The 19932-nt window shown below is 44.2% G+C and overlaps 1 protein-coding gene across 1 annotated transcript in view; it reads left to right on the plus strand.

Moving 5' to 3' along the window:
- Positions 1–18739, plus strand: part of LOC144139817 (multidrug resistance protein mrp-7-like) — a 53867-nt gene extending 35128 nt beyond the window's left edge. The window contains exons 10-20 of the mRNA XM_077672070.1: positions 5–189; positions 2602–2677; positions 5381–5588; positions 6935–7245; positions 8801–9127; positions 11552–11653; positions 12976–13170; positions 15686–15844; positions 16774–16940; positions 17906–18100; positions 18572–18739. Of these exons, the coding sequence (XP_077528196.1) occupies positions 5–189; positions 2602–2677; positions 5381–5588; positions 6935–7245; positions 8801–9127; positions 11552–11653; positions 12976–13170; positions 15686–15844; positions 16774–16940; positions 17906–18100; positions 18572–18722 (2076 nt within the window). The 3' untranslated portion in view covers positions 18723–18739. The remainder of the gene's footprint in view (positions 1–4; positions 190–2601; positions 2678–5380; positions 5589–6934; positions 7246–8800; positions 9128–11551; positions 11654–12975; positions 13171–15685; positions 15845–16773; positions 16941–17905; positions 18101–18571) is intronic.
- Positions 18740–19932: the final 1193 nt, after the last annotated feature.

Here is a 19932-nt window from a genome sequence, read left to right on the forward strand (position 1 = left end):
GCAGACTCGCATCTTCGTCTCCAACCAAGGAATATTTTTGGCACGCATGGACAAGTTGTTGCTTTTGTGGGAAAAAAGTGCGATACCGTTCGATTCCTTCTACGAATTGACCGCCGACTCCAGGGCCCCGAAAACCCTGCTGCTCGGTAGCAAGACACAATCATCAGCGGCGAAAAATCGTGAAATCGGGTGAATATAGAGATAACGCTGTTTTTAGAAATCACTGATAAAGCATTTCATTCCGCAGAAAACAATCTTAGCAAAGCTGGAGCTGACAAAACCAGTACACACCCCCTCTTGTTTATCTCCTCTTTGAAAGTGGACTCCTCTTTGAAAGTGGACCTGACGTGTGCTTAGGCCCCTATGAAGAGGAGGAAAAATAAATTTACTTGCTTCAAAAGTTAGTTCATTTCAGGATTCATGGCAACGGGAGGGCTCCCAAAAATTTGGGGGGAGGGGGCACGGGCTGGCATCTTGAAGATGCTGTAATAGGATGTTCATTGCAGGTAAAATTTTCTCCTCAACGTCCTGTACTTTATAGCAATTTATATAGCCATATTGTTCATTCAAACCCCTAATTATGAGGGAATGGAATTAATGGCATGAAAGTACAAAGGTAGGGAACTCCTTCTAAATTCTAAATTCGTCTTTGTCATAATTACTATAATTAGCAACCAGTACAAAAATCAATTTGTACCGCTTTACCGCTAATAATGAAGACGATTATGTTCACATGAATTTTATTTTCACTTGAAGAAGACCCCGCTTTCGTACCAGCAACAACACTAGCGTATAATGAAGTTTATACAAACACATATACAGTTTGCTCTAATCGCCATATGTTGCCAAATCAGCGTTTGTTCTCCACAATAGTGGTGTCGCCAATTATTAGATTTTGTCACATTTCTTAGCCACTGTCTGATTGAGAAACAATGGCGCATTCACTACCAAGTGCCATGGTGAGGGGTGAGTGCGTAGTCCATATTCCCAACCGACTCCAATACGAACAGAATAGGTACCGTACCGAACGCAATCCGAATATAAAACTACCACATCGAATTTAAATCATACAAAAATTTGTATTAGATGTTGAATATTTCGCAGGTAATGTTCTAATTGTGTGTATAGATCATACAGAAAGCAACTTATATAAAAGCACGTTGTCACCATTCTTGTACGAATACATTTCCAAAGCCTAACACTAAGCCCAGATGGACAATTCAAGAAAAATAATATAAACGTGAGAGTTGGTTAGCCCATTGGTTTTCCTTGAGCATACTAAAAAAAAATCATTCCCCTAATGACATCCGCCGGAAGTCAATCAGACAACAAAATTGAAAGTGTGAGACCGTATCAATGTACTGGTGTGACTTGAAGCAGGAAGAAAGTTAGCGACAGCTTGGCTAGTAATTAGAGTGACGATGGGGCCTCAATCCCGTAAAGGAGATGAGCGCGCAGTCATGCACCGCAGATAGAATCCACGAAATGTAAATGCGCGGGTCTGCCGTGCCCTTTTTCCAAGCTATGCGCCACTTGGTGCCGCCAGAGCGCATGATGTATTTGAGACAATTGATCAAGAGTCTGTGGGTGCTGAACTTTTCTAAAGTTCGAAAAATTAAGAAAAATTACACGAAAATTGTTCCAAAATATACACCTACGAATAGTTTGGATGAGCACTATTCGAATAGCAATGGCCGGCAATCACGCATGCGTAGGAATGCCGTAACTCACAGAAACTTTAGCCGAAAGCGAATCTTCTTATAATTCACTTATGGAGGCCGTACCGCCACAAAAAAACACTGCTTAAAAGCGACCTTTACACGCTGGGTTTCACAAAACGATGATGATGATAAGCGAAGGCACATCGAGCGCCTCAAGAGACTATGGCAGGCATAAAACCTGGGGTTTTCGCGTCAGGAAGCCCATGTCTACCCCACTTCACCATTCAGGCACGGTCGAAGCAGTTTAAACTTCGAACTTTGAATCAGTTTGGACTTTGACTCAGCTTCGCTTTTTAACCATCTTGCTCCTTCGATTGATTGGTATTTTACCATTTACAGTCTGTGGAATTATTACGTGCTACTCTCGTTATGCCGCAAACACTTCTTCTACCGCACTGTACACAGGAGCAGGTCAGAAAACGATATTCACGACCGGCCGGCGACCACTGGTGCTGCCGCAGGGTCCCAACTTAGTATTCTTCTGTAAAATGATCATTACCTAGCCGCATAAGATACTTTTTAAAGCAATGGCTTCCATCACGAATCCGGGAATCAGCAAGAAGCAATTTGTTGAGTCTGAAACTTCAGAAATATTTCGGAACTTAGACTTCACGTTGGTGACCACCTTTCTTATCTGAAAATACAACGAAGTGAAAGGTCAGCACCTCCCTAGAATCGCTACCAGTAAAAGTTACCAGTGTCCAAGATGTCGTGGGGTTAGCATTGTGACCCTTTATTTCTGTACCTAACACCCGAAAATGGCGCTGTCAGTATAATTGCCTCATAAGTTTTTTTCCATGGACGCTTTTCTAGCCTAACCAGCAACATGCACGTTTTCACCGAGAGTAACAGTGTTCCTTATAGGAGAGTTTTTCTCCAGATACGTCTCTTATGAGATGGATGAAGACATGACAACCGGAAGGCTTACGAGCGACGAAGTTCGAGACGTAAACTTGGTAAGTGACAGCGCTTGCTGCAACACTCCTTTCTTGTTTCTTTAATCAGCATCCTCGTCTTCGTGTTATACAGGCCGCATATTTCTTATCGAATCTCCAGACCTGACACGCACTATATTCTCCATAAGCACAGCACGCATGTCTATTTTGGTTCATAGTGACAGACGTGCTGCAGATGTTATGCTTCTCGGCCGTCTTCCCGGCTATTTAAGATTCTAAAAGAAAGCCTTCGGACATGGTAAGGCTTTCAAGACTTAAACATGATGGCATTGGACTATACTATGCCCAGACCCTTATTTCAGCCTTTACAGGTTCAAACCACTCAAGGGAATGTAGTTGCAACCACTTTGCAGTCTGCTCGGCAGCCCCCCCCCCCCCCCCCTCGCTCTCTCCTCTAACTGGCAAATAACATTGCTTCGTCGTTCTGTGAGGCACCTGTCGCAATTCGAGAGACTGTCTTTTCTGGTCGTCATTGCCCTACCGCCCTTGCCACGCATTGTGATTGGTACAGAAGCCCCACAAGCAGTTCACCTACTTCGCTTGTTAACTCGTAGGGCTATGTTGTGCAGAAAACATTCACCGCCTTCCAACAAATTTATCACTCTATCCAAGCGGAACGGCTTGCGCACGATCTTCTTCCACCTGTTTTCAAAGCATGTTTACCAGCGTGGTTATAGCACCATTGGTTCAGTCGCCGTCCTAAATGAAACCACCGTGCTAGTCACAAAAGAACACTGGCGGCCCCACTCACGTGTCCTCATTCCCCCGTGTGGTGCAATCCTGCCCTTATGCTTTACCCGTGCTGAGAAGATTGGACTCGGAAGGCTCGGGTGGAGGAGGGCTTTACTGAATCCATAACCCGCAATTGGCCTTAGTTTCTATGTCATTTTATTTGTGCTCGTCGCCCTGCTTGTCAATGTAGCAATGTTGAAGTCAACTTACACTCCCTACCTTATTGTCGCCCTATCTAACCCTGCGTCTGACAAAAATGCGGCTGTTTACGGTGGCGCACTCCCACATTGTAGTCTCATGCTCCCACGTTTCGTGAAAACAAGGGTCCCATCATCGTTGGCGTGTTTTTTTTCATTCGAGAAGCCAACTTTCTGATATTCACCCCATCACATTTCCTCATCATTACCTGACCCCAACCTTCTCGCTGAGTGTGAAAAACAAGGTTTTAAAATGTGGTCTCAATTCCGTATATCTGTAATAAGATCATAAGGTTTCCTATCTTTCATTTATTTTGTGCACGTGGATCTATAAATCTGTAAATCGTGGAAAAAAATTTGCGGGCTTCCATTCTGACCTCTTGGTAATACAATACTATGGCAGAATTGAAAGCTTTGATCAGTGTATTGGGGGCGTGCCATTAAACAAAACTTTCTAAACCGCATTTCCCAATTTTCTAATTCGTGATAGAGGGTTATTACCAGCTTCATGTCTCATACCTTCTTCTGGCTAAACGATTGGTTCTGTAGTTGCTAAACATGCTTTCCAAGCATATTGAAGAAACAAAAGCTTCATCTGTTCACTCATCACCGCTGGAAAACAGGCTTTATGAACATACGCTGATGATATCAAGAACTGTTATGTATGCAATCATTTCAATTCAGTATCAGATTATTTTTCAGATTTCTCTAGATGAATTACTCGGTAAAAAACTGCTAATGATAACTTGACTGAGTCCCAGGAACCAATGCTTGGTGTGGCATACAGAACAAAACATAAAGCACATATCTTGGTTTTGGAATAATGCAAAAAGAAAAAAGGTACTAGGATACCAAACATGTTTGCAAGGTCAAAAAATTGAATCGACTATTTTACAATATGTACACAAGAATAGTGATAAAAGACAAGCAGAATGAACTTCAACGTAATGGTAATCAGCAACACCTGTTACACTGATACGAACGACGAAAAACACAAAAAAAGTTTAACGTAAATTTGACACAGACAATAGAGTATAACGCAATATTTTACACGGCAGGGGAAAACATTAGCAATAACTGATAAATTGATCGGTAAATATAAGCGTGACATTTATGCAACAAAAGCCAATAAAATAGTCAACTAATCAAAATTTTCACTTGCGCTAAAATCTAGTTCACGCATATATTTCTCTATTTTTGTCCGAGTCAAACTATTCTGCGATGGCGGAATTGAAACTCCTTTACTGGTGCTGTACTACGTATATAAAGTGGACCACTGCATCATGCTTCAACACCATGACCTTCTAAGTGCATAAAGTGCGGAAAAAGAAAGCTATCATTTGGACAATGATTTACTAGCCAAACTATTTGGCGTAAATATAGCTAAACGGTTCCCGTCGTTATCACATGCCACTCGGTTTCTTATGGCTGAAAACATCTGTGTAAGAATAAAGGGCAGGAATAAATATCAGGTCCTTCTTGCTGCCAAGAATCTCGGTCCATACGTCTTCTGAATTGTGAGACATTTTCGATAATTACTATTTTCGATCATTACTTTCGATCCGATCACTCCGGAAATCATTAACACCACCATGTCAGGAGAGTAGCAGTTTCACTGATGATGCACGGCCGTGCCATCGGAGGCACGGCTGTGCTTTGAGGGTTTGCTAGAGGGAGTCTGCATGTGCGGGCATGTGTGTCTGTTAGTTCGGGCCAGTGTCTTCTGGAACGTAATAAAACTCAACTGATTTCCTGCACGTGCGACGCGCTCTAGGGAACCATGGAACTGCTTCGGTCTCTGGCAACCATGTCAGGACCATGTCTTCCTCTGGCCATACTCTGCCTGACCGCCCGGGCGGCTATCATTGGTTTCTTTCTCTACGGCATTAAGCTGTGGACTGACACTACTGCCTTCTCAGACAACGGCGGACAAACCGCGGCAGACTGGATCGTGGTTCTGGGGATTTTGTGCCTTTGTGACCGTAGGTATTCTCTTACTAACATTTGCTGCATTGGCAGTTCTACGAGCAAAAAAAGATTCGAGCGAAAATATGTTCCTCACAGTTAAACCTTTGGAACCTGCGTCCGTTTTTATCCTTCATCAAAGCAGAAGTATTCCACATACATAAACATATGTCACTAGCTCTGCAATCTGCATTGAAGAATAAACACTAGCAGGGCTTAGACCACGCATAAATTTTCATTTGACTAGCTCATTACTCAGACAACTTTTAGTATTTAATTTAGGTGAGACAAAACTAGGAATGAGGAACTCCGTCCGTACAAACTAACGAGGAAAATAATAAGCGCAGAGAACGTTGAAAAGAGAAGTGATAGCTGCTACACCCCAGCAAAAAATAAAGCATCATAAGGGTGGAAGAAGTCTTCTCTAAGCGTTACTCAAATTAAAATGGATGAGAGTATCAAATACCACTTTATACGCAACAATATAGTGTGGGCTGAGCTCGTATTGTTATTGTAATGGTACATTTGCCATGCAAAATAACCAATAAAGAAGAGTAAAGATGACTTTCGAGGGCAAAGGCTGGATTAAAGATATGCAGGCAATTAATGATTGGAAAATAAAGGGGAGACATTCAGAGTAGGAACGCCTCCCAGTTCACTCGTAGAGACAATTGTTTTCACATGTACGATAGCCGTCCTGTTTAAACTGAGGAGGTATTTCGCTTGAAGCAACACGGTATGAACTACAAAGCTTAAAATGTATTAAGTCAAATATATCAAATAAAAATCGACGCTTTCCCACACTGCGGAAGTGTGTGTCCAGCGAAGCTGTTGTAAACCCCAACATATGCTGATGAGGAAGGGTATGAAATGTTCCTCGTCGTCTCGGTAGGCTTGTGGCTTGCGCTCGGCTTCTCTGAAGGCAAATGCTGGGTCCTGCCTAGCCTTTCGCACGCTTCCGCCCTCGAATGACGTCAACCCCCTTTTGAAGAGCAGCTGTAATTCTAGTATTTACCAGGAACACAAGAGGGAGTGGGCTCCTATTGCTATCATGCGCCTTATCATCGATAATTCGGTTTCGACGCTTGTTTTGTGCTTTTTTTACAGGAATACGGTGCTCAAGGCTGCACGCCAGATATAGCCTGGCGCATGCCCTGGGCGTGTTGAGTGAGAACTGCTGGGCTTTGCCTGAGTTTCCCATTTACGAAATGAAGTTTTCTGACCAACACTTCTCTTCTTCGCTGTAAAACAAGTCCCGTTCACTGTCGTCACGAATTAAACGTATAACCAAATCTATATTTTCTCCCAAATGCGATCTCATCTTATATTTGGCTGTTATCTTAACATGCGCTACTTTCCGCAGTGGTATTGTGCTCGGCAGGCGGCTTCCTGCTAGCAGTCGCAAGCCGACGTCTCTCGATGCGCCTGCATACCGCCATGCTTCGACGTCTGCTGTCTTGCTCAATGGCCTTCTTCGAGGCGACACCTCGCGGGAGAATCCTGAATCGCTTCTCGACAGACGTGGAGATGGTCGACATCCTGCTTTGCATGAACGTTAAAGAAGGTATCCAGACGGTGACCGTTACGTTCGCCCGGCTCGCTGTTGTTGGAACGCAGGCACCCATGGCGTGCGTTTCCGGTGTCATCGCCATGATTGCGTACCTTGTGGTGGTGGTAAGTTGACTTCAATACTAATTCGTTAGAAGAAAAGCTCGCTACGACCTTTCTCGCAGGGTCATTCATAGCGTCGCAAACCTCTCTAGCGGCCAGAGGGCAAATGTGGTAGGTGTGACGCTACGTGACTCGATCCACTGGCCACAGGCCTCGGCTGTGGTACCACGTGACTAGGAAAAAGGTTTCATGGCCCTTTTGCTCGCTTTTGGTCACTGAGTATCGCCATAGATAACGTGCCAGCTGGGTCGCCTGAGCGTGCGCTTCAGCTTTCGCTTGTCATAACTAGGTTTACAGGTGTTTATGATTGTATGCGTTATGACGCAAAGCCAGCGAGGAACGAAGAGCGCCAAAACAAAAAAAAAGATTAGATAAGATTTGTATCAAGCATCTCTACAGAAATCAAGGAATGATAATTGCGTGGTCTGACGGATGAGATGACTCGTGTATCTGGCCGGGGTAATAATTATGGGTGATATGAAAGTAGCTGCAAAAACTTGACCGCAGTCAAAACCTAAAAAAACAGACTAATAGAAACCATTGGTTCATTGCCTAAAACGTTTTTCACGTTAAAACACGTTTTCAAAGTGTTAAAAGTTGTGCAGGTGTAAAATCCGAGTCATTTTTAGGTTATCACAATGTCGGAGAAACGACCGGTTAGTAAAAGGCCTGACCTACAACGTTTGGTGATCGAGAAAATTTTAAAGAAGCAGTCAACTATCACACAATATTTTGAAATATTCTAAGCGATTATTATCATCATTAGCCTACTTACGCCCACCGCAGAGCAAAGGCCTCTCCCACAGATCTCCAAATATTCCGGTCCTGTGCCAACTGCGGGAAATTTATCGCCGCAAACATCTTGATCTCATCTGCCCATATAACCTTCTGCCGCCCTCTGCCACGCTTGCCTTGTCTAAGGGTCCACTCTGTTACCCTTAATGACCACCGGTTATCCTTCCTTCGCATTACATGCCCTGCCCAAGCCAATTTCTTCGTTTTAATTTGCACTAATATGTCCTTAACACGCGTTTGTTCCCTAACCCACTCCGCTCTCCTATTGTCCCTTGATGTTACACTTATCACCTTTCGTTCCATTGCTCGCTGAGTCGTCCTCAATATATGTTGAACCCCTTTAAAGCTTATTATAAGTATTGCCGCTTTATTGTACGTATTGGGCTTAATAGCTCACTCCAATTCTGTTCAGCTCGAAAAGATGTTTTTAGGTGGTATTTGCCTTAGCAAGGAAATAGAGGTTGTGGCTAACTTCGGTTGCAGGATTTTTTGCCATTGCATAGAACAGTGGTCGCACACAATAAGAAGTAACTTTCTTACTAGTCTCTATGCCTGTTTAGAAAAAATAAACTTACAGAACCCTATGTAATAACATCGTGCGTTTTGTTTTATCTGGTGCCCTCTTGTCTTGCCACATTTTTTGTATTATCAAATTATATCTCGCGGTTTCTACATCGTCAATGGCCATGCCTCAAAACGCTTGTGAACCCTCTGTGAATACGCGTCACAGGAAAAAGAGAACTGTTCCCATGTGTACATGCAGACGTTATCGGTCCGGACAGCCAACGCGCTCCGCTCCTTGGAGAGCGCTCGGTTCTCACGGGTGCTGCAGCACCTTACCGAGACGAGGGACTCCATCAGTACAGTACGCTGCTTTGGAGCCGTGGCGCTTTTCAACAAACGCTTTTATCGGCTCCTGGATGATGTCGCGCGGACATACTGGGTAATGGTTGCGTGTGTGCGCGTCACACGTGTCTCTGGAGCACTCGCTGGCCTCTGTGCTATCCTGGCCCCTCTAGCTACCCTGGCACTCTCCAACCACACAACTTCCAAGAGTGGAGTCGGTCTGGCTCTGTCTTCCGCCATGTCGGTGAGTACAAGTAATTTCCAAAAAACATAGCTGAGGCACTCAGAAAGTGCTGTGTAGGTTGCATACCTGGAAGCATTGCAGAAGAGGTATCACCATGTAAAACGCATGCCTATTTTTAAGCAAAACGTTTTATGTGCATCTTCACGTAACAACGAATCATCGTCGTTATCATCTTCTTCTGATCTGCTGCTCTTGATGCTGGATGATGTGTACTGCACAGGTTAGAAGAGTACTCCCCCTCTGAAGCGGCGGGTGGCTTCCCTAGTACACCCCACTATGACGTGAGTGGCTCGCCGGGGTACCCCAGACCAACGACCAACCCTCGCAATCAAAAGACTTATTACAATGCGGCAGGCAGCGTCCTTCTAGAAAAACGCAGGCATATTTTTGGACACTCCAGAGCAGATCCAGTCAGACAGTGCAGCCGCTGTTTGGTGATGATGCAGTCGAACCGAAAAATTCATTAAAAGAATAATGATTGGTGCAATGCCTAAAGATAGGACGCAAACTCGGGTGGACAATATCCTAGCTCAAATTAGGATGTAGAAGGGCAGCTCAAGTGGTCATATAATGCGAGCAAATGATAACTGGTGGACCACTGTGGTAATGGAGCAGCTGCTGAGAGACGCGACTGGTAGTAGTGGAAGACAACTAATACGGTGGATGAATGCGATATATAAATCTGTCGGCAAATGATAAACCCGAACAGCACAGGAAGGCAGCAGTTGGAGGCAATTTCAACAAGGCTTCTTACTGCAGTGGACATCACATACGCTCATGATATTGACATTTACTATTTGCTTTGTTTCTAGCTTCCACAGATTTTCAGACTCTGATCGCAGGATTTGTCTACCAAAATTGGGAAGTGTCAAATGAGACAAGTTATGCATTGATGCAAATTGGGCAAGTTAGGTAGAAAATGTTTCTTTTCAATGCCATAGACTAAACTAAGGTTTTTATTTGTGTGGTGAATATAATTAGTAGCATGTATAGTTAGAGTAGCAGATAACAACAAAGCTAATAATATATGAAGAACAAACGGACAAAGTTATTACGAGTGCACACAAATAATATTCTGGCGTTCGTATGAATAGGAGATGTAACTTTTCTGAGGCTTTATTGCATTTTAACCTTGTGCCTCAAAGTCCTCTCAGCCGTTGGCAACAAATACTTTTTTCGGTTGGAGTTAGTATCCTGGAGTTGTTTTTCATTGTATTGAACCTTTTGCTAATTCACCCCACTCAATTTGTTCATTCTAATGGTTACGACTCCTTTTTAAGCGAGACTTGGACTGGGGTACTACGAGAATGCATTTTTTTTCTCACTTGTATTCCTGACCTTCACCTTATTACGAAATCCTAAATTTAGTTACCTAGGCGCGATTACTTAGTTTTCTGTGATACACTTTATTAATATTAACATCCTTCAGTTAACTTTATCACTTTTGGTCTCTGACTGGCGAGAACAAGGCTAATAGAACAAAACACTAGCAAATGTCAAACTATGAAGATGTCGCAAAATACTAGTAATCAGTGCAGGTGCTATCAACATACTATAGGTTATGCCCCAATTAACTCGTACAAATACTGTGGCCTCCACATCCGAACCGACCTCAGCAACTAAACAGATATTGAGCTTAGTATTAGCAGAGCTAAGCGCTTGATTACATGGTAGCTTTCAGAGCACAATCGCATGAAAATTAAGACTTCACGAATAGTCGATACGTACTACGTAAGAACACGCAGCGTCGATATGCGATTGAAGCCATAAAAATGTGGCTGCGTCTCTGCATCTTCTCGAACATAATTATACTTGCTCTAATCTGTTTATTTTAATAGTACTGCCGGCATATATTCAATTATTACTAGTGTTTTCTGGCCGTCGTCGTCGCCCTATAAAAAAAATTTTCCAGTTGACCATGTTTGCAAATTATACCATCATTGCACATTTCACATCGCATCGGTCCTTGTCACAAATTGGGCATTAACTATTATCGTACTAAATCAACCGATCAGTCATTCTTGCCTCTCCTCAGATCGGGCATTGGAACCACTACCCCGGTGAACGTCAAACTACAATAAGCATTCTAGACACAGGAAGGGTGTGATTTAACTTTGTTTACCAATATTCACTTTGCGTTATGACAATGGCAATGTTTTCTTTTCTTTTCTTTTCTGCGTGTTTTCACACCGCCCCCATCTGTTTCGTCTTTGATTTTGAAGACCTCATCAAAAATAAGCAATTTATGCGCACATGGGGGCATAAAAACTTGTTGTAATGCATTCCTGAATCCCGCGGTCCCTCCATCATCCGCAGATTTGCAGTCCAGAAATGGTCGGCCAGGAACAAAACAAAAATGCCCGTTCATTTTGTTATGACAGCGACGAATTTCAAACTTGGATGTTTCTTGTTTTTCTTATGTAGATCTCCGTTATCTTAGCGAGCGTCAACGGGTCCATATTTTTCTGTATCCTGGCGGCGATTGCTTTCGAGCGGGCATTGGAGTACACCCGGCTTACTCCTGAGGCAAGTCATATTATATTCTCTGACGGTGTGTTAGTTCCTAAAAATGATCCTTATCTGCTTGCTTCTCTGCAAATATCGCCTCAAGACAATAGCCTTCTTTCGCCCCTGTCTCGTGACTGCCTCTTGTCTCTCGTCCTGAAACCCCTCAAGCTCTTCCCGTGCACTCTCACTCTTCATGTGATAAATGAGAAGGAGGTTTCTTCAATCCAATTCAGTGCTACCGCGTCCTCCCGGATCGCGTGCCTTTTGTTTGGACAGCACACGCTTTTGTTTATCTTTTCTTTCCTGTTCTGCTTGGAACAGCCTTACCTGTCATCTTTTGTTTGTTTGATTTTATTTCGCGTATCTTGAAACCGTTTTGAGCGCGTTGTTATTTTCAATTGCTGTCGCGAAACCTACCCAATGTGCGTTCCTAATTCAAATAACGCTGCCAAACTTGATTATCTCTTTGCTTTTGCCTAAAGCATGCCTCAGATGTTCCTTTAAATAAATAACCTGAGCAGCAGTTTTAGTAGTTTTCGAGTTTTGTCTATATATTCTTCGTGTAAAGATGTTCCTCCCATTTGGCAGAGTGGCTTAGCCATGTGGAAGACGAACTGGCAGAGAGGCACCGAAATGTTTGCGCTTCATTAGCCGGAAGCGCTTTAACAAAAGAAGTCAACACAGTATTGCCAGTAGCATGTACAATAACCGATGTCGTCATGTGCAGGGAGGATACACCAACATGTGTAAACATACACATCAATCGGGCACTGCTAATCACTCTAAAGTTTAAAGCACAAAGCAGTTGACATACCAATCTCTGCAGAATTAGGGTGTTATTGTTAAAATGTGGCACATAGAACTTCATATTGCCGCGTGGGATGTCTAGGCTTATTGTATCCCTTGACGACACCTACTTCTTTATTAAACGGGCTCATGAACTGAAACCCTTCCCGTTCCACCGAGGTATGACGGGTATGACGGGTATGACGACACCTACTGTGAGATGATTGTGTACAGCGGCCATTTTCATCAAATGCCTTGCCCAATTAGCAAGAAGGTTTTTATTCACGTCGTTTGCAAGTACCTGCTTTAGCCTGAAAACACTGCTTAGTCGACGTCTCCCTCAATGTGCTTTATAGTAACGTGTGCTTATTTTCATTGTGCACAAAGTTTAGTTTATTTGTTACAGTAATTCAAACTTTCTATCGGCTATTGCGTCGGGAAAACATAACCATCACTTTTTGCAAGAACGATTATTATTTCTCTCGTGCATTGTCTTCTGCGTTCACATATACCGCAATGTTTTTTTTTACAATGCCTTATCCTTCTTGTTACAGGATGACTGCTGCAAAGATGAGCCAGAGAAGTCAGACCCACCGTCGACTCCTGTTCCAGCCCAAATGCATACAATCCAAAATATGTGGCCTGCTGAAGGGGAAATAGTGTTTGATAATTTTACGGCGTCCTATAAGCCAGGAGTCCTACCACCAGTTCTCGAGGACCTCTCTTTCGTGATTAAACCTAACGAAAAGGTAAGCAGAATTCTATAATTGTTTTGGATTCGTGAAGGCAGGTTGGAGATTTTGTTGCCAGATCTGCCTTTGTTAGTTGATGTACGGCATGCCATGAAGTCTTCTAAGCGAGACTTTGCTCCAAGGGAACACATTAGGATGAGACAAACGCTCTGCCCATAAAAGACACGTTAGGGTGAGAACACCTTTGCCGACGTTATTGCGTTCATTTCAAGACTTCAGAGAGATCACTTGCAGCGCACTTCGCAGCAACGTCTATGCATGATCGATCGGCTGAAAAAGCAGCCGAATAATTCAGCCTGGGCAGGTTCATTCGAAACACCCTGAATCTTCATGTCTGTTGACTCTCGGAGTACTGTGTTGTTGCGGTGATGGCGCAGTTTACACCAAATCAGTGGGTGCGATGTTATTACGTTTTCAGAGGCAAATATATCTTCGACCCCAACAGCGCTCTGCCGCAAAACCAATTTTATAGCAAAGCCAGCAGTGTGCTAAACGCGCACCCGATGCCACAAGAACACCCGTAACTTTCCTACGAAGTTCGGGATCTGGCCAATGTCTGTAAAGGGCACTAAGGAGCATGTTTCCTGTCATCATTATTATAGCCATTGCTAATTTTTTTTTGTATTTTACTGCCAATTTTTGTGCACATCTCGCGCAGCAAGCTGGCATATTTTCCAGGCTAACCTTTTCAGTTTTATGTAAAGGGACCATGAAGACAAAATATAGGTTTGTTTTATTCGAAAGATGTCGTGTTTTATGGTGACCCCAGCAGTTCTCCGGATGCAAACGATGTTTTATTAACTGAAAAATTAACCAATTTAGGTTCAAGTTTTGATTTTCCCGCTGAATGGTGTGTTTTCGTGGTGTGCAGTGACATCACAGGAACCGACCGCTCTGCCGCCGATTCCGAAGCCTTCTTAACTGTTACTGAACCTAGATGGCACCACCATACCGCAGGAAGCCATTTTCTGCCTTTGGTTTTTTTTGACCGTAATTATACCTGGCTTTTTTTCCAGGAGAAAATAATACTTTCATGACACATAGTGCTCGCTCGACAAATATGGTCACGTAAGACACCGTTGCTTGCGTCAATCGACCAGTGTCATCTGAGACAACCCCAAAGCCCCGCAGATCTGTGCAGCTAAACAAGCATAGTGCGTGAGGTACTATACACATCGGTACTTCTATGTTTACGTGTGCTTTCGTAACGTCCACTGTTTGTCCCACCATTCTGATTGCTTTAAAAAGAATGTGCCCTAAATTTAAGTGAAATAGCTCCTTCGGCGAGCTTATCAGCTTTGCCTAATTTGCGTTTGATTTTGCCGGCGTCTGCCAATCACAGAGCTGGCTGGTTTGGTTGCGGGAAGTGAGCTAGTGGGCCGCATGGCCATTTCCTTTACTCCTAATCATAAATCTTATTTGAGCGGAGTTTACGTTAAAAGTGGCGTCAGTATGATTTTAACGAGGCAATCTTTTGAATGTACCAAACTTGTGTTTTGTCTACATGGCCCCGTTAAGATGGCTCTGTTAAATGAGACTTCTTTGTCGGCAGCAACCGCAGATGCTGCGGATGAGGCACGATAATCATATATGTTAGCGACGAATATCAGCCATGGAGAGAATGAGTCGAGAAGTTTGTTGGATCAAACACCCGATCGGCGAACCGGATTACACCGGGTAGTAGCCATTCAAAACTCAAAGGTTTTTATCACTTTTACCCGATGTTACCTTCTCCATTACATATTGAGGCAAGTCTTGATAATGAAGCCACAACAGAATTTCAAGCATTGATATAGGTTCCTGGCGCGTTGCCCTACTACTGCGAAAGACGTAGACGAGCACTTAGTAACGCCTGCGCACGAGAAGCTATTCCTAATTTTGCAAAGTTTTTTTAAGGCAACAAGCATCTGCGACCGCTATAGTGACTTTTCAAATCCTTTGTAGGCATGTGCAGGAATTTGTGGGATTATTGTACAGAGATGTTTAAATGTGTTGCATCATTTAAACCCAAGTAATTTCTTTTTCAGTTAACAGAGAATGTGCATTTGGATATATTGTTATGCTGTTTAGAAATATTTTTGCCTTAAACCCTACAATGCATCAATCGAGACCAGATCCGAGAAATTGTTGCTTTAAGCATGGTGAAATTTCTATTGACAATTACCTTCAACATAAAGGGCATCTATTAGACGCAATATTTCATTATTATGGCCCCATTTATTGACACAAGTCTTGACGTTTGTGTAAAAAATGATGACAGTGTTGCACAGCGAACCTCATTTTCTGACAATTATGTATATATGAACAGTAAAGCCCCTAAAACCAAACCACGGAACCAAAATTTTTTTATTGAAAGTATTTTAACACAACTTCAAAAATTTTGTGTTCGAAAAGCCAGGATTTTACGTTTAAATTGGAAGTAGACGTTGGCAACACTTGGTACGTTTGGCATTATGGTCCATGCCCCAACGTTCACTTTCGGTTGCCACCGTCCCTTACGTTCCTTTCTCAGGTTGGAGTGGTTGGCAGGACGGGCGCGGGCAAGTCGTCCCTCATACTCGCTTTGCTGAGGGTCCTGAGGCCATCGAGTGGGCGCATTGTCATTGACAGCGTGGATATCTCTTCGCTTCCACTGCGCATGCTCCGGTCCGCAATCACCGTAATTCCCCAGGTGACGAATTCATTTCTGTTACTCTGTTCCAAGTAATGTCCCCAGTACACACTAACTGACGCTGGTGCATATGGTGTGGACCTGCCCCGGAGAGCCAGTGGGAGAAAAATAGCGTGCGCTGGTGATTTGACCTGAGGCTGCATATTTATAGGTTGCAGTAAGCGTATTCAAAGCTTTATTTTCTGCCCTTAGTGTCTGTTATTCTACGCGCGGCTTTGAGAGTAAATTATAGCAGTTTTGTCCGTAATTTTGAAAGGCTTTAGTCTTCCCTGAGCTGAGTAAACGCAAATAGTTTGGTCGCCCTGGTGGGCCCCTGACAACAACTAGCACCAAACGATCAGTGGCCCGTCAACTGCACATGGGTGTGTCAGCGTCCAGTACCCACCACTTAGTGGTTACCCATAGGAGTTGAAAAGAAGACACGGGATTGGAATTTAAAGAAAATGGATTGACATTTACGGGTGACAAAATGAAATAGGAGGATTGGAAGGGTAATGGGTGAGAGATAAGGGAAGGTAAGAGAGAGCAGAAAATAAAAGGAACGAGGGTGTACGGGGAACGGAAAGGGAGTGGGGCACGCAGGGCAGGAGGGGGAGTGATGGAGAAGGAAATATGGGGGAAGGCTATAGTGGGGATCACAAAAGAGAGGCTGGGAAGTACTTTGGGCTACAAGGTGGGCAAGAGAGTGAAGGGGAATCGGACATAGGAGAAAACAAAGTAGTAAAGAGGGTTCAGATTCGTGGGTGAAATAGGAGGGAAGGGAAGGATATAAGGTAGACGGAAGGAGGGAGGCAAGGAGAGAAAAGGATAGGCGTCACGTGGCAGTGCTGCAGAAACGCAGTCGTGTTTTGACTTAATTTGCAAAGAAGCGAACAGGTACGTGGCCATTTTGTTAATACAATGCTTTTGTCATTAATTTGTTCTCACAGGAACCGTACCTAATGAAGGGCAGCTTGCGGGATAACCTGGACGGACTGCGTTGTCATTCGGACGAGCAGGTTTGGGAAGCTCTGAGAAAGGCGCACATGGCAGATTTCGTATCCAAGAAACCAGATGGGCTGCTAATGGAGAATGACGACGGAGCAGATAATCTCAGGTATATTGTGCCCACCCTCTCAATTATTCACCTAAAGTTTTTTATGGCCATCTTCGTTACGAACCAGAATTACAATCACATGAGCTCACTGAGGTTGCATCAATTTTCCCGACGTAGTGGTTCATCTATCTTCAGTAAACGACACTTCGGTTCGACAAGAGGAAAAACATCACAACCTGTCCGGGGCTTAGCCTTCAGTCACCGGCACTATGACTTCACTGTTATTGGTTTTCCGGCTTCTTACCTGCAACTTTTTACAGTTAAGCGCTTTAGAACAGCTTGCTGAGGTATTATATATATTTATAGGGGGCTTGATTAGCCAACGTCGCTGCCATTCTCTATACTTGGAGCTTACACTGAACTGGGCTGCCATGAGCTAAACCATAGAAGGCGGCTTGCGAAAATATGGAACAAACCGTGCGACTGTGTTGTATTTGAGCATTCGCTAGCATGGCGAACAATTATTTTTAAAATATCTCTACTGACTATTCTAGAATTTATTTTAAAGGAGTAGCTAGTCACTTGCGCCTCTATTTCTTCCGTTCTTCGCTGTGCGTCAAGTGGCAATCTACTTTCTCTAATCGTCAAAAATGGTCATTCAGGGCACGCGATAAAACCACAGACCAAGAACACAGTTTTGTGACCGTGTTCAAAGATCAGGTCATAACTACACATGCCTGAACAGCTCAATCTTTGAACAATCAACCTGTGAACAATACCATGCCTTGACTGTTGTAAACAATTACGCTTTTGCTCAACAATATGTCCTACTTGCGGCAAGAAAAGACAGAATGCCAGCAATGTCTTTTAAACAACATTCGAAATGATAGATGACTTTTGGTGTACAAGGTTTGAAATTGCAAAGCAGAAGACACCTAATGCTGCGGTGCGAGTGCTTCCCAATTGGTCTTCGTTGGCGCGGTGACTAATCATAAAATTTGTGTTCATGCTTTCTTCGAACGCAGCGCTGGCCAGCGTCAGCTTCTGTGCTTAGCCCGGGCTCTCCTGAGGACTCCCCGTGTGCTCTTGCTTGACGAAGCGACTTCTCGCCTGGACGGGGACACAGACCGACTGATCCAGCAGACATTGAAGGAGGGCTTCACTGCGTCCACCGTACTTACGGTCGCCCATCGCCTTCACACAGTGCTACATTGCGATAGGTGGGTCAAATGCACGTTATGCACATTATTAAAGTTCTACGTACTCCACTCGGCACAGCGTCGGCCCCCTTGTAGGCCCACTACCGGTCTGTGGTCGTGTGCGTATTCGAAAGTATTCTGGTGGCGTGCCGTGACATTGGACCAGTCTGGCATACGGATACCAGTATACACTGAAATCGGTATGGGTGCTCTACCAGTGCAGCACCGGGCACAGTGCTCTTTTTATTTGCTAGTGCGCACACCGGGTTTGCGGAAGAGTGCGTATAATGTAAAGTTCCTATGACAATGGTGTACTCTTCTCCATAAAATACACTGTTTTTTACCAGTGCACCTTCCCCTGCGTAGGAATTCTGGAGTCACAATGCGCTTACGCATGTGCGCCTGCCCTGCTGTAGCTGTCTATTGTAGCTTCCTGCCTGTCTATTTTCCGTGCCTCCTATGCGGAGTACTTGTTGTTCGCCTTCTTTTCAGGATCCTCGTCATGACAGAGGGCCGCATTGCGGAACTTGGCTCAGTAGGCGAGCTAGCGGCGAACCCTACCTCGATATTCGCAGCGATGGCACGTGCTGCAGGGATCGACCTCTCCACCTTGACGAATAACGACTTTCTCGTGCGCCTGTAATAAATGACCTAACCTTGTGCAACGACCTGGCTTAAAATACCGCCAGTATTTTTTTATTTTGTAAAGTGTGGCTTGTAACACTTGAAGTAGCCGCAAACGTTATATATTTTACAGCGTAGTTTGTCATGTAGCCGCGGCCACTTTTAGCGTTGACCTCCACGCGACATTGCAGGCCGTAATAGGTACAAGGCCCACACTTCCCGACGCGTCAAGCGCCCCCTACTGATTCCCCTGAAACACCCCTGTCATCATGTTCAATCTCAGTAGTCATAAGCTGGGGTTGCGGGTTCTAACTCGGATGACATGAGCTGGAGTACCAGCAATCCTTAATTTTTAGGGGCGAAACCCCTTAGGGGCATCGGCTGTCAGCGTCTCCTGTCGTCGTTGTCTGTTGCAGTCATGGTGCTCAAACACCAGCACACTCGTTTTCCAACGCCTCGCGCTAGAACGTTACGCGTACCGAAAGAAAAGTGTGGAATGAATGAAACCGGTTGAAAACAAACATGATTTAAAGATTTTTAGAACGTTCCCTCTCCGCTTCATCAATCGTCAAGCACAAGCAGAAGCCGTTTGTAGACGGGTTATAATTTGCGTTACCTTCAGGTGCCCACCACCTCTCGACGCTAGCTAGGCCTGATCGTGTCGAGTGGTCGGTCGAAGTAAGAAAAGGCATACTTACCTTGTGCCGGCTCCTCGTTCATAACCAAAGACGAGGCCCCCAGAGTGAGGCCCGGGCATTGCACTGCGTTCGTGCTGATGCCTACCCCAAACTGAGGAAGACGGAGCGTGGAAATCGCTTAAATCCCGTTCAACGCGAGACAGGGCGTCACCGCCTGAGCAAGCGTACGATTTCTCCTTCCACCGGCGCTTCTCCGGCGCCAAATCAGTGCGCGCCATGTGGCAAAAGAGACATCTACACTCTTTGAATACACTTACACACTGCATGCTTCGCCCCTCCCGAGGTTTCACCTTAGTGAAACTGGCTGAGTATTTTTTTGTCAACACAATGTTTTACTGTAAATTGGTCTCTTAAGTATATTCAACGCATTTGTTTTAAATAAGGTGGTTTGGTATCCTTTTTGTCGGTTCAGATTCTGATTGCAGCATACCAAAACATTTAAGTAACGTTGAGCCTCACACCGGCATTGAAGGGCGTGTAGTTATCTCGGTTCATAGATCGTCACAACCGCAGAACATCATGACACATGTG

This window comes from Haemaphysalis longicornis, unplaced genomic scaffold, assembly GCF_048455015.1.
Source record: "Haemaphysalis longicornis isolate Haplotype H1 unplaced genomic scaffold, Haemaphysalis longicornis Haplotype H1 scaffold_5, whole genome shotgun sequence".
Classification (NCBI taxonomy): Eukaryota; Metazoa; Arthropoda; class Arachnida; order Ixodida; family Ixodidae; genus Haemaphysalis; species Haemaphysalis longicornis.